The 13,877-nt window shown below is 34.7% G+C and overlaps 1 protein-coding gene across 1 annotated transcript; it reads left to right on the forward strand.

Annotated features, from left to right (window-relative positions):
• The first annotated feature begins 1,436 nt into the window (after positions 1-1,436).
• On the forward strand, positions 1,437-3,932 carry LOC149425311 (fork head domain-containing protein FD4-like). The gene has a single exon (XM_089651075.1). It carries the CDS (start codon positions 1,791-1,793, stop codon positions 2,577-2,579), a length of 789 nt encoding a protein of 262 aa, XP_089507201.1. The 5' UTR covers positions 1,437-1,790; the 3' UTR covers positions 2,580-3,932.
• The last annotated feature ends 9,945 nt before the right edge of the window (positions 3,933-13,877 follow it).

Here is a 13,877-nt window from a genome sequence, read left to right on the forward strand (position 1 = left end):
TTGATTAATTTGCAATAATTATGCAGGGTTTTCCAATAAGAGGTGTTATTTGAACCTGTCATTTTTTTATATTTGACAAGTAGAAACTGCGCCATTAATAAAAATGAAACGATACTTGCTTCAACAACGCATTGAAATTATTGAAATTCACTTGAGTGAATCAAATGCAAATCATCTTGAGCGATGAGGCCCATTTCCACCTCGGTGGCTTCGTCAAAAAGCAAAATTGTTGCATCTGGGGCTCGGAAAACCCAAGAGTTATTGTTGAAAAGCCTCTCTATTCTCAACGTGTGACTGTTTGGTGCGGTTTATGGTTCGGCGGAGTTATTGGACCTTACTTTTTCGAAAATGAGGCTGGAGCAACAGTTACGGTGAATGGATTGCGCTATCGAGAGATGATTAATGATTTTTTAAATTGGATGGTATCTATTGATCTGAACAACGTTTATTTTCAACAAGACGGCGTTATGTGCCACAAAAGCAACGAAACCATTGATCTTTTACGATTGAATATCAAAATAACACCTCTTATTGGAAAACCCTGTATTAGATAGGTAGGTACTTACCTACCCACCTAAGGAACTACGGTTAAGTAATGATTATTTTTGCGTCCGAGGAACGTAGACATCTAAAATAACAAGTATAGAGTATTCTTTTTTTCTAAAAAAAGATAGAAATAATTATTTGATGAAGGTATTTTTATTTAATTTTTATCTTGACGAATACATTTTCTATAACGCTTTTAAATTTGCCATATTCGATTGCCGCCAAAATGACACGTTCGTTTTTTTCGTGAATTCGGCGGGGCTGACGTCACACCGTGCAACGTTGGTGACAGCGGTGTTTAAAATCAATAATTATAAATGAAAATATTTTAATTCTCATCTTTAGTGCAATGATCAGAGTCATAAAAATAAACTTTAAATATTGTCACATATTTTTTATGGTATTTATAGTACCTACGGTAAAAGATAAACTTAAGGTACCTACTTATTTACATACTTATTCAATGTAGGTAATTATAGGTACACATAGAAAAGTAGAAAAGTGCTTACTAGCAAACAGGCAGTGCTTTCCAGTCCAGAACCGCGGGCAGGTTGTTGTGCGTGGTTATGAAAGAAACGAGAAATCTAGTTAACTCAAACAAACACAATTGGCGCGGCTCTGCATGCCTTCGTTCAACGAAAAATTATTATTTCAACATGGTATCGGTTGCTCGTTTATTCATCAGCAATTTGTGGTCCTCGTTATCCCCTCTACCTGCAGGGCCGTCCCCCGCTGTATCGGCCAATCAGGAGGGCGGGGAGACGTGTGACCCAGCGGGGATTGGCTGGGTGGGAGAGCGAGGGCGGGGCCGCGAGGATGGGGAGGTCGGGTGGAGTGCCGCAGCAGCCCAGGTACTTCTCAGTTCTCGCAGGTCCTTCGTACGGTCTGGTCGTACCTGTGTACCACAATCTACGTTTTGTTTTTCTAACAAGTGATCAGTATACGGGATCATAATTCTCAGCGGCTATCGAGTGAATTTTCCATATTTTGAAAATTCAACTCATTTGCAAGTGCATATTGTGCAATAAATTCTCATTTTTAATGCTAGTGTTGATTGGTTTGAATTTGATTACAAACAAAAACAGACTGCAGATGCTGCAGACAACCTCGAAAAGTAACGTACGTGCGACTAATAAGTCGATGGTTACAAATTGTATCGATTAGAGTGATAAATAGTTTAAGTGACAAGAAAATAGTTAATCGACTGAAAGATCTGAGGAGGTGTTCAGAGTCATCTAGGGAAGATGCCTCGTCCCCCGCGCGAGTCGTACGGCGAGCAGAAGCCCCCTTACTCGTACATCTCTCTGACGGCCATGGCCATCTGGAGCTCCCCCGAGAAGATGCTGCCGCTGGCGGACATCTACCGCTTCATCACGGACCGGTTCCCCTACTACCGCCGCAACACGCAGCGCTGGCAGAACTCTCTCCGGCACAACCTCTCCTTCAACGACTGCTTCATCAAGGTACCCCGTCGGCCCGACCGCCCCGGCAAAGGAGCCTACTGGGCCCTGCACCCACAAGCTTTTGACATGTTCGAGAACGGATCCCTTCTGAGGAGGAGGAAGAGATTCAAGCTCCACAAGACAGATAAAGACGTGTTGAACGAAGAGCTTGCCGCCTTGGCTAACCTGAACAGATTCTTCTTAGCCGGAGGTGGAGTGAACGCGGAGATGCCTCCGTCACCACCGCCTCCCCGCACGGATCTGCCTCCAGAGCGACCAAAGCGTTCTTTCACCATCGAGAGCTTAATATCCCCGGACGAGCCCCGCGAGCGCAGCCCTGAGCTTGAGCGTATGGAGCTGATTGAGCGGATGGAGCGCATGGATCGGATGGAGCGAATGGAGCGCGTGCCGGCGCCCGCCCCCGCCCCCGTGCCCGCCTGCCCGGCGCCGTGCTGGCAGGTGGGCGGTTGCTGGGAGCCGCTCCCGCCCTGTTCGCCACTGGAGCTGCAGTACCGCGCGGGCCTGCTGGCTGCCGCATCCCTCCGCGCGCCCTTTTTTCATTTCCAGCCCGCGCCACTGCGGATCATATGAACTTCCTCGCTCCCTACGCTAGTCCTCCTGCTCCTGGCAGGAGACCGTACTTCATGTGAGTCCACAAGTCCTGGTGAAGCAGGCAGGTGTGAAGGAACACCCACACGCATCTCAGACAGTGGTGGTCGCGGGCGGGACGATAAAACTTATATTAAGATTGTAAATATTCTGTACCACCGTATTAATCGATTAGGTAAATATTTATTGTGTCAAATGAAATGTTTAAATTATTATATCACGTGTAAGTAGCTTAATTACTATTATCGCCGATACGCTTCTAAATAAGTTAACTATTATTATAAAATAATATAATCGTTCCTTGCCGTTAATTGGGGTGAGTTTCAATTCTTAATTATTTTACCAATAACTAACTACCTACCGGAGAACTTAAATTACACATTTTAATTATGACATATCATTCTGATTTTATAATAATCTGAATGATGGTTCAAAGTAGCTCTGGAGATAACTCAAGAAATGTATTTATTTTTACTAATATTTATTAAATGCGAAATGTATTGTAGGTAGGTACCTACCTACTTAGGTTACCTACTGACTACGCAATAATGTAGTTGAAAAACATTCTTAATCATTCCAATTTCAATTGTTGATTCAAAATTTACTTTCTCCCCCAAGAAACAAAAATAACCGTTTATCAAGAGGACTGGTTTAGGTAGGTACTATCTATAAATACCTATATTAACAGATTCCTACTATTTAAATGTGTGTGGGTAAAACTATATTTTTTTGTCATCTATTACCTTGTGTAGGTACCTACCTACCTACTTACAAAATTATAATTTAAAGGCATTTAAATTAATGATTACTTAATATTTATATTCCTATAACATGTTTCATCTATGTAAATTATATAATTTTTGATGTAGAAATCGTCTTAAGACTGTTGATTGTGAAAAACTTTAAAATGTTAGGTTAATAAATGAAATTAATTAAATTCATTAATTCAATTAAATTAAATTAATATTAATTAATTAATTTAATTAAATTGAATTATTAAATTCAATTTCCAACGATTTTAACTACCGTAAATATTCGTACCTAACTAACCTCAGCAGCAAACATATACACTTAACTTCTCACCTGAAGTCTGAAAAGACTACCTACGTACTAGGACTAAATATGTAAATATTTAAAAAAAATTCAGGTGTTAGTTTTGCTGTTGATTGTAGGAATTGCTAAGAAATAATTATTGAATTAAGTAATAACTTAATTAAATGCATTTATGGAGAAATCCAATTCAACTATTTGTAAAATATGATAAAAAAATAATGTCTAACTTGTACGTTTCATAATGATAACGTATTAATTGTTTTAAAGTAGAACCGTACGTAATCGTAGAATATAAAAGTTATAATAACATTGTTGAAAGATTGATTTAAAAAAATCTTAAAGTATCTCCTTCTCACAAAGCTTTAGTAGCGTATAGTTAACATAAACATTAAATTGTGTTGTAGATATAGAAATAAATGTGTAGTCAGCAATATTAATTTATTTATTTGTATCATAGTGATTTATTGTAAATAATGAAATGTAAATAAGTAGTGATTGGATGTTTTAATTTTATGTGTTTTAGATGAGCTGTGCCAATATTAGGAAATCAGCTTCATAAGCTGTTAATATGTTTTATTAAACTCAATAATACACCCTATAAACTTGTCTTTTTATTAATTGATTTAATTAGATCACTGGAGAGATAAATTATTGAGATGAGTGTTTTGAAATTGATTACCTATCTCTACCGAAGCCTTTTCAAACTAGGTATCTTAATTTTTTTCGCAAAGAGATTTATTTACATTGGCCTGTCTGCTGTTCAGAAGTTGCTTGGCGAAATAAATTATAATTGCAATCGGTATCTATCACACTTTGTAATTGTCTCTAGTTGAAAAAAATGTAGTTATCTATTCCTAAATATACTTGAATAGGTAGGTAGGAATCTATCTAATCATTACTGACTACCCTACTTTTGTTGCATTGGTAGCTGTGCAAACAATACATTATATTATTGAGGTATTTATTATTTACCTATTTACATGGAGTTTTATAAGAGCCATTATATATACTTTGCGGAGTTTGCGGGTTCGATTACCGCGCAGTCCAAAAATACGTAGGGAGGTACCTATTTTTATTTATGGGTGCTACCAAAACGACGCCTGGCGCTACTAAAAATCTCAAGGGCGCTGTTGTGTTATTATCATCTTGGCTCCTTGGCTTCTTGGTGACATGGCAAGTCGGCGCCCGGAGCGGACTGGACCAATTGTGCCTGCACAGAACTAGCCCTGCTACCAGGTTTATAAGATATTGATTGTTGGATTGCGATGGACTATAGTAAGTAAGAATTCTTATCTTACCTAAATACATCGTACCTGCCTGCACAATATAGGTAAGTGCAATTAAAATACATTTAGGTGTGTCAAAGCTGCACGTATAATCAGCAATTCAAAAAAGTCGGTAGGGGAATGATTTAAAACGTTTTTTTTTTTCTTTTCTGTAACTTTTTATTGATTGATTTCGATTGATATCATTGGAAGAATTATTCAAATTCATGTAGGTAATATGTGATAAAAAATAACCCCAGAAAGGTAAAGCCTGTGCGCTGGTATTATTGTAATTTTAATCACATTTGTATGATATAAGCAATAAAATTGAATGTAAATAAGGATTTATTATATGATCCGAAAGCATTATCTTATAAACTGCAAGCATACGGGTAGATTAGGGTAGATTCTACCTAGAAATATTTAGCATTTGAGGGTACACCCAGATTTTTAAAAAATACTTTGAGTAAGACTATAATAACACAACAACCTAGTAGGTACCTACACAGGTATTTAATTACAATTAGTATATTACACCCACTTACAATTTTTTTTTTTAATGAAATCAACGATTAGGGTTTAATTATTTAATCTGTCGGTTTATCCTACATAAGTATCCTACGAGAAGGTACCAGCTATCTATCATAATGGGCATAGGTAGCAGTAGCGGTCCGTGAAACATCAGTTAGCTAGAGTTGTAAGATTGAAAAATTCAACATTAGTGATATTGCGTAGTTGAAAATACATATTTATTTATTTTTACATTTCATTTTTTTCTACCTATCCCTACTGCTCTTACACAAACTGAAAAATCCTTAAATTTTCTTACAAAAAATTGAAATTTAAAATATATATTAACATCTACAATAACATCATTTATATCGTATTTGTTCAATCTTACCTTTCTAGCACACTGATAAGCCACAAACCGCCACAGGTGAGCAGGTGAATATTTTTTTATTTATTTATGTCACCTAATTATGTAGAATATTGCCCACCTGGTATCTACTTCCTTTAACTAAACCTAGGTATGATTAGAGAACAATTCTTTACTTAGTAGCGGCTTTTAAGTAGGTACTCATTTATAATAGTTTTTTTTTGTAAATGGGGTCATTTTTATATTTTACCTACTTATACAAACAGTGAACCTACATATATAAATAGTGTACCTACCTGTATAAACATTGTACCTGCTTAAATCAACAATGTACCTACCTATATAAACATACCAAAATATTTGGTTAGTCTGCCTAACACATCTTTAAATATGTACCTATAGATATTCCACTGTTCAAAACGACTACCTACCTAGATATTTTCATTAAGCCCCCCCCCCCCCGTATACTCAATTTCTACTGATTTAGGTATAACAACAATTTTTCGTTATATCTTTAAGTTTAAAAAAATCTATAAATTTGTAATGCCGAAACGTTAATTATATGAAATTCCCTCGATAGAAAAAAATCGCAAAGTAAGCTTCGAAAATTATTAAAAACACGTTTTGTTCTCTTATTAAATATGTAATAGGTATGAAAAAAATCACAGTATATCTTTAAATTCAACTAAAGCATTTGTCCAAAGTTTTTTGCTCCTTTTTATTATTTTTGCGCACCCTCTAACATATTTACATATCCCCCTTTCAAACCATCTTTTAAATATCCATCATAAAAAGGTACCTATATATTTTTACTTATTTTGGTACAATATCTGCATTGAAAGGCTGTTTGAAAAGTTGCAATAAGTAGAGAAGATTGCACCTTCCTAGTTGGACAGTCAAAAGCATAAAATTTAATCAATATTATAAAAAATAAATAAATAAATTAAGTCCATGGATCGTGTATACGTATACGATGTCTTTCAATTCTAAGAGCTTAGTTAGTTCACATCCATTCATTAATAAGCCAGTTATTTTGCATAAGGAAGGACATTATTCAAAAAGTTATGCGTATTGACAGTTTATCTGAAACCTCGGAGTCGGCGCTAAAAGCAGCGGTTTTTGTCTACAAACTGTCGGAATCATATTCTGACCGTGCTCGCAGATATCGCTAACTGACCATAAGATGACGGATTTCATCAATATCGTATTGACTTAAGATTTAATAATTCTATTTACAATATTTTTTCCCTACTTCTCTTGATTCTATTTGTAGGTAGGTATATCAACAATAATATAATGTACCTACACTCCTCTTCCAACCACAAGCTAATGCTTCTCTGGAAGAGTAGTATTAAATATTGTCATTGCAATTGTAAACCTTATTACTTATATGTACTTTTTCCTTTAATAAATAAAAATCGATCTACCGTGCTAAAGGTTCATGAACATGCTACCTAGTACTTACCTCTTGCATTATTTGACAGGGATGCGTTTCGACTAGCGTCCGTGACAAACGAGTTAATCTACGGTGAAGCCAAATATACCTACAAATTCATTAATTATTTATTATTATCTCGAGTTGTGTGTTGACGGAGCCGTGGTTATCCAGGTAACATTATGACACTGACAAGAAAGCAGAACAGTCAGGCAATAAATTATCACATGTACCGAGGCGTATCAAACTCTTTGTCGACAGGTACGGGATAGGTACTGGGATCAATATTTCATTATAATTAATTGTTTGACTCGGTGAGCTGCGTCAGTGATGAGGTGGTAAAAGTAGTACCGGTGGTAGTTCCGTTGTAACCTCTCCCTGTCTCTTATTAACGTTGTGTATATAAGAAGGAGAGGTTAAAACGGAGCTTTTAGTGGCAGGACCATAAAGGCGAAGGAAAACCAATGATAGCTCTCTTTAAACCTTTCCCTCTTTCTCATTAGCGCCTCATACAGTAAAACATGAAACAGAGGCCAACAGAAAGAGAAATTACAGCGGATCTCTTAGCGCTAGGACTAAGTGTATGCATCAGGGGCGTATGGAAGGAGGGGGGTGGGGGGTTGTTAGGGGGTTCAAACCCCCCATAAGCCTCAGTACTCATTGACTACATTCCTGGAAAATACAATAATATTATTTGGATCTACTATCTGTTTTAATTTATTTTTTAATTTTATTCTCATGATTCAGTAATCAACAATACCTACAATAAAAAATTCAACTACATCCTCTCTGTTTCTCACCCAGTCTCAAAGTCCCAAAAAACATTCCCTCCCCTTCACCCCATGGGGGGAAACCCCCTATCATGGAATGGAATACATTGTGCAATGTATGCATATCAGTGAAAACTCTGTTGCAACTGCGACATCTTTCTCACTAACAACGCGTGTAACGGAAAGAGAGGTTGTCACGGAGCTCACAGTGGTAAGATCACAACAGGAAAAACAATTTTATACCCGATATTGAAAGTGCAGAAATCTATTTTACGTATTATTATGAATAAATATTTCAGATATTCGAACTCTCTTCAAGGATTTCAATACACTTGATGTTGGACAGTGTTATAAAAAAGACAATAGTGCATGTTTATAAAAATCAAAACAACACGAAAACCGTCGAACACAAACATCCTTTCCTTTCTCATCCTTTCTTTTCTGCTCCAACTTATTCTCGTACCTCGGACCAAAAATATGTAATAAAATTCCTTCACAGCTGAAACTATGTGAATTGTCATCCTTCAGGCCAAAAATAGCAAAATGGTAGCATATTAGATTTTGGCAGGACAGATACGGAAATATTATAAAAAATGTCATATGAAAATTTATCACGAACGTTTAGTTGTATCTTCGCTTATAATTCTTTCTCCCAATTTTTTCCCCACATTTTTCCTTATATTCGGCTTTGGTGTATTACTTTAGTACTTACTGGCTGAAGTTTACCCGGCATTGTTGGACTTTTGTCTACTTTCTATAAATATTATATGTATTATCTTCTGGAAGACATTCTCTAAATGACACTAAAAATCACCATTTAACCATCTTACTGATTAGATTCTTACACGCCGGTTCAACGTTGGTGTGGAGGTAAAGCCGGCCTTGAGCCTTGTTTAAGACCGTTAGAATCATACACACGTCGACACGTCATGGTAATAAGTCAAGTTTTTCACTGTTCTGATATTACGTGCAGCATAATATTTACAGGGAGATCCTGAGAGTATCTTCCACTCTGAATTATTAGAATTATTTTATTTATTATTTCCTTTATTATAATTGTATTTATATTATGCGTGGTAATAATTTTCTGTTAGTTTAACCATGGTAATGAATAATAAATTTCGTTTAGTAAGGCATTTAAATTATGAGCCTGATCTTTGTCACTCTGGGGTTCATACTGTGTAGTGTATTAAAATCTCTGCCCACTGAACTGTCATTAGTCGTAGCTAAAATTTTACTATTAGTCATAGATTCTAACAAACAGATAACAGAATAATCAAAGATTTTTACCGATTAAAATTAAGAATTTTGGTTATGTGTCTCTATGTCTCTAACACTGGATTAATGAACTCTAGAACTTTTTCATTGAATTGTGATAGTTTTCAAAATTGGAAGTGTTTGTTTGGAGAATTCAGACAAGCGATAAAGTACCTAGGTACCTAGCTATAATATAATATTTTTAACAGATAATTTTTCAAATTACTTTCTTCAAAATTGGAAGTGTTCGAAGAATTCAGACAAGCGATAAAGTACCTACTTATCTAATACATAATATTTTTAACAGATATTTTCTTAAATAGCAATTTTCAAAATTGGAAGCATTTATTTGGAGAATGACTACCTATCTAACTGTATTTCTAATGGAAACGTTTTTTTTTTTTTTTTCTATTTTTTATTCTAGATAAAAGAAAATTACATTTTTCACTTATTTAACTAGAAATAACATATATATTACACATAAATATATTACACACTGATATTATTCACTTTCATTGTTTTGTTGATTGAGCATAAAACTGAGCAATTTTTTTTAAAATTTACCTATACTTTTTTCATTTTTAATTTCGTCTGGGAGGCAATTGTATATGTTGCTTCCCTCGTAACCAATGGATTGCTTGCCATAATGAGTATGTATGGTGTTTAAATGTATTTTATCATGTTGCCGTGTAAAGTGTGTGTGTACTTGGGACGTTTTAATGAGTTCTGTATTTGTATGTATGAGTTTATTATTTATTTTGTAAATAAGAAGACATGTATTATATTCATATAATTTTCTTAATTTTAATAGTTTTGTTTCCATATATAATTTTTTTGTTGATGTTCTAGATTTGAAGTGAAATAGTTTTTTGATTACTTTGTTTTGTGTTACCTGTAGTTCGTTTATATATGTTTCACATGTATTTCCCCAGATTTCAACCAAGTAGTTTAAATGTGAGTGTACGAGGCTATAATATAAACCTTTTTTAATTTTATTTGGTAACAGATATGATATCCGGCTGAATACGCTAATTAAGGGGGTGATTTTATCTTTAATATCTTGAATATGCTGTTTAAAAGTTAGGTGTTTATCAATGCACAGTCCAAGATATTTCTCCTGTATCAGGATTTGCAGGTTGTTATTTTCAATTTTTAAGGATACATGAGGAGGAATTATTTTACGAGTTGAGCTTAAAATCATGTATCCTGTTTTTTTAACATTCATTGTTAATATATTTGATTGGAGCCAACTGTTAATTTTGTCTAAGTCACTCTGTGCATTTTCTAGTAAGATGTTTAAATCTTTACCCCAGTAGAAAATTGCAGTATCATCTGCATATAAAAAAATATCACCGTTTAAATCTAATTGGGAGATATCATTTATATAAATTTGGAACAGAAGTGGTCCTAGTATGGATCCTTGCGGAACTCCGTAGTTTATTGGTAGGTGGTTGCTATTTTGATTATTGATGCTAACGAATTGCTTTCTGTTGCTAAGATATGATTTTTTTTTTTGATATTTTATTTTCCATTTTCAAAATTCAGACCATCCGTAATTTTTCATGGGTCTGCGCTAGTAAATTAATAGAAGCGGAATAAAGAGGTAATAATTTCACAGGAGGTGTTTAGGTACTTCTTGATCATTTTTGAATTCCGCGCATGACTGGATGCGAATTTTGTTGTTACTCAGCACCCATTGGTAAATATTGTGGTTGGTCTTATTGTTTTGTATTTTCTTTAGGCATGGTTGAGAAAAATATTATCGATTAATTGAAATAATGACATAATATCGTCAAATAGAAGTTTGATTTAATTTGTTAAAATTGGATTAAATAAGGGCGGCTAACGGAAATAATCGAATGACTCATTGGTTAATCCCCGAGTTATATTATATCCCAAAGTTTCCAGAAAAATTACTCACAGTCTAAAATATTTGTTTAAAAAAAAGAAATGGTTAAATAAAAACTTTGGAAATATAGCAAACGCTTCTCCATAACTTTAGCTGAAAAGTGAAACAAGTTGAAACAAATTGAAACAAACAAACATTTAAACTGTCGGAGAAAATAGTGGTTTCACGGATACCAGAAGTCCTAAAGAATATTACTTCTGCATACTGCTAATATTACGCACACAAAAATGAAGTTATTTCCAGTTAACAAATTAATATTGAAAATGAAACAAACAAATTTTCACGTACATGGTATTATATTTAGTGCGGCGCGCGGCTATGGTTTAAGTTTGAAAACCTCATTTATTTTTTTACTACGATTACACACAACATGGAAAAATTGTAAATATACGGTTTTGTAAAAGGTACTAGGCAAATGTCATCCTCCACATTTCACACACTAAGGAAGTCGTTTTCGGAAGTTATTATGAATTCTCTCAAGCATGGCGAAGGGGATATTGGCAATTTGAGCCCCAATATTTTCGTGCAGGATTTCCAAGGGCTGGGGACGATTGCTGTGTACAGTACCTTGTGTACAAGGGACTTTAGGGAACCTCACAGGGAAAAATCACAGTGGGCTATATCGGGAGAGCAAAAGTTCGTTCCTTCATCGATCGCTGTAGGTTTACGACGGAAAACCTTTGAGACAAAAAAAGTCCCACCTGTCCCTTTCTACTAAGACCATTATCCACCCCCCGCGACCCCCTCCGGCTTCAATGCACTCTTTCCGAAAAACACAAGTACCGCGCGCCACCCTGGATTATAAAAAAATAATCTCAAAATAAAAATGTATTAATTATAATAATAATAATAACATGTACCTATTAATGCATACATATATTCATCATAAGCCACAATAATGCACGCCGGAGAAATTGAGTAGATACCTACTGCTAATTTATTGAGAATCTCTTAAAGTTATTTGTATTCCGGTTAATAACGAGATTGCAGGTCGTTAATGAATGATTTGATAGTTTCTTGTTAAAATTTTAGTGAAATACAAATGTTCTATCACGACATCGTAACAAAAAATATAGTTTATATATTATGTAGGGGCATGTTCCACATCTTCCAATATATTAGGAAATTACTATAAGTTTATCAGCAAACGGACCCCAATCCCGGTTGTAACCGAATCACCAATAATTTGAATGATTCTTAAGAAATTAACAATTCTAATTTTTCTCCTTTTCATACCTGCATGAATTATAATTTGCAATTTCAATTATGACATAATAATTATATGGTTTCTAAAAATGTTTCATGATTGTTATTTGATATCTTGTAACGATAATGAATAATTAAATAAAAATCATGTACCAGCCGTACTTAACCTGAATAGGTAGGCACACTTTTAATAATATTGATAGACAATAGAACGGTTCCATCAATCAACTTGATGATAGGTGCATCCCATCTTTTCTGCATTTTTTCAATTTCTAAAAAAGTTCAAAATTCTTGAAATAGCTTCCACGATCAACCTTTTTAATATAAAAATTTCCTTGTATTATAATAACGCTAACGACTGAAAGTTGCTATCTTCAATCATCTTTTCTGGTAATAGTGTTCCCTTCAATCTCCGAGTATAATCGAAAACGCTTCTATTTACACCTTGACGTCAACTTCTAGTATGTGTCGGGTATTGCCTGGGTAATTGCTATAAATACCTGCAGGCCTAGTCACTGAACACTGGACACCTGTGCTGGAGAGTCTGACAGCGAGGCTATGATTGATGAGTCCAAGGGCTCGTATCCCGACAACTTTCACACCTACAGCGTAATGTGTGAGGAAAACGGAATTACAAACACTTGTGGCTAATTTGGAATGATCTCCTTAGTTCCCATAAAAAAAAACTAGGAAAATAAAGCACAGAGGAGGGCACATTACAGACCACTACTTATTTCAGTAAGTGATAAAAGCTGTTCAAGAATTCAAAATCCTTTTTTTTTACCAATTCTATGGATTTTGTTTCCTATGGATGGTTTTGTTTAATCAGTTTTATGTGTGTCAACTTACCTGGATGAAATTGATAAATGCACGGAGAAAAATGATCCTGTTAAAAAAGTGATAGCAAGCCTACTTAAATGCCTGATAAAATATTAATCATTCAGAATATACCGAGAACACTTGTTTTTTTCTGAATATATTATTATTCTAAATCAGCATGTTGTACTGCAAATCGGATGTGTGAGTAGGGGCGTTTATTGGCAAAACAAGATAAGTTTGAAAAGAGTCTCTAAAGAGTTCCGTTGTTTAGAAAATAGGATATGTTATTTGTTGTTTTAAAAGTAATTATAATAATTTTAGAGGAAATTTTATTAATTTTCATTATCTTTGTAGGTAGTGTTAATAATATGTTAAAACAGAATCAGTGTAAATGATAGCTACGGAGGTTTTTCCATAACAAACGTAACACTTTTATTCTGACAAGTACTCACACTGCAGTTACAGTCTCAGATCAAAGAAAATATGTAACTGAACTATTATGGTTTTCTCAGTGGTTTATCTGTTCTATGGATGCAGTGTTTAATATTGGACTTATTACTGTAATATAAACGTGCCGCTCAAGTAAAAGCTCGTGATTTTGTGTGTCAATTTCCCGTATCAAACAAAGTTACTCCCTTTATTTGTATATCTTTGCGATACCATTTTACTGTTTTTCCTTCCAAGTCACT

This window comes from Hesperophylax consimilis, chromosome 3 (assembly GCF_061612785.1).
Source record: "Hesperophylax consimilis isolate HC1 chromosome 3, BYU_Hcon_1.0, whole genome shotgun sequence".
Lineage (NCBI taxonomy): Eukaryota > Metazoa > Arthropoda > Insecta > Trichoptera > Limnephilidae > Hesperophylax > Hesperophylax consimilis.

Bases quoted from the DNA above. Each gene is read 5' to 3' on its own strand.
- LOC149425311 (XM_089651075.1), top strand. From the start codon at position 1,791: ATGCCTCGTCCCCCGCGCGAGTCGTACGGCGAGCAGAAGCCCCCTTAC.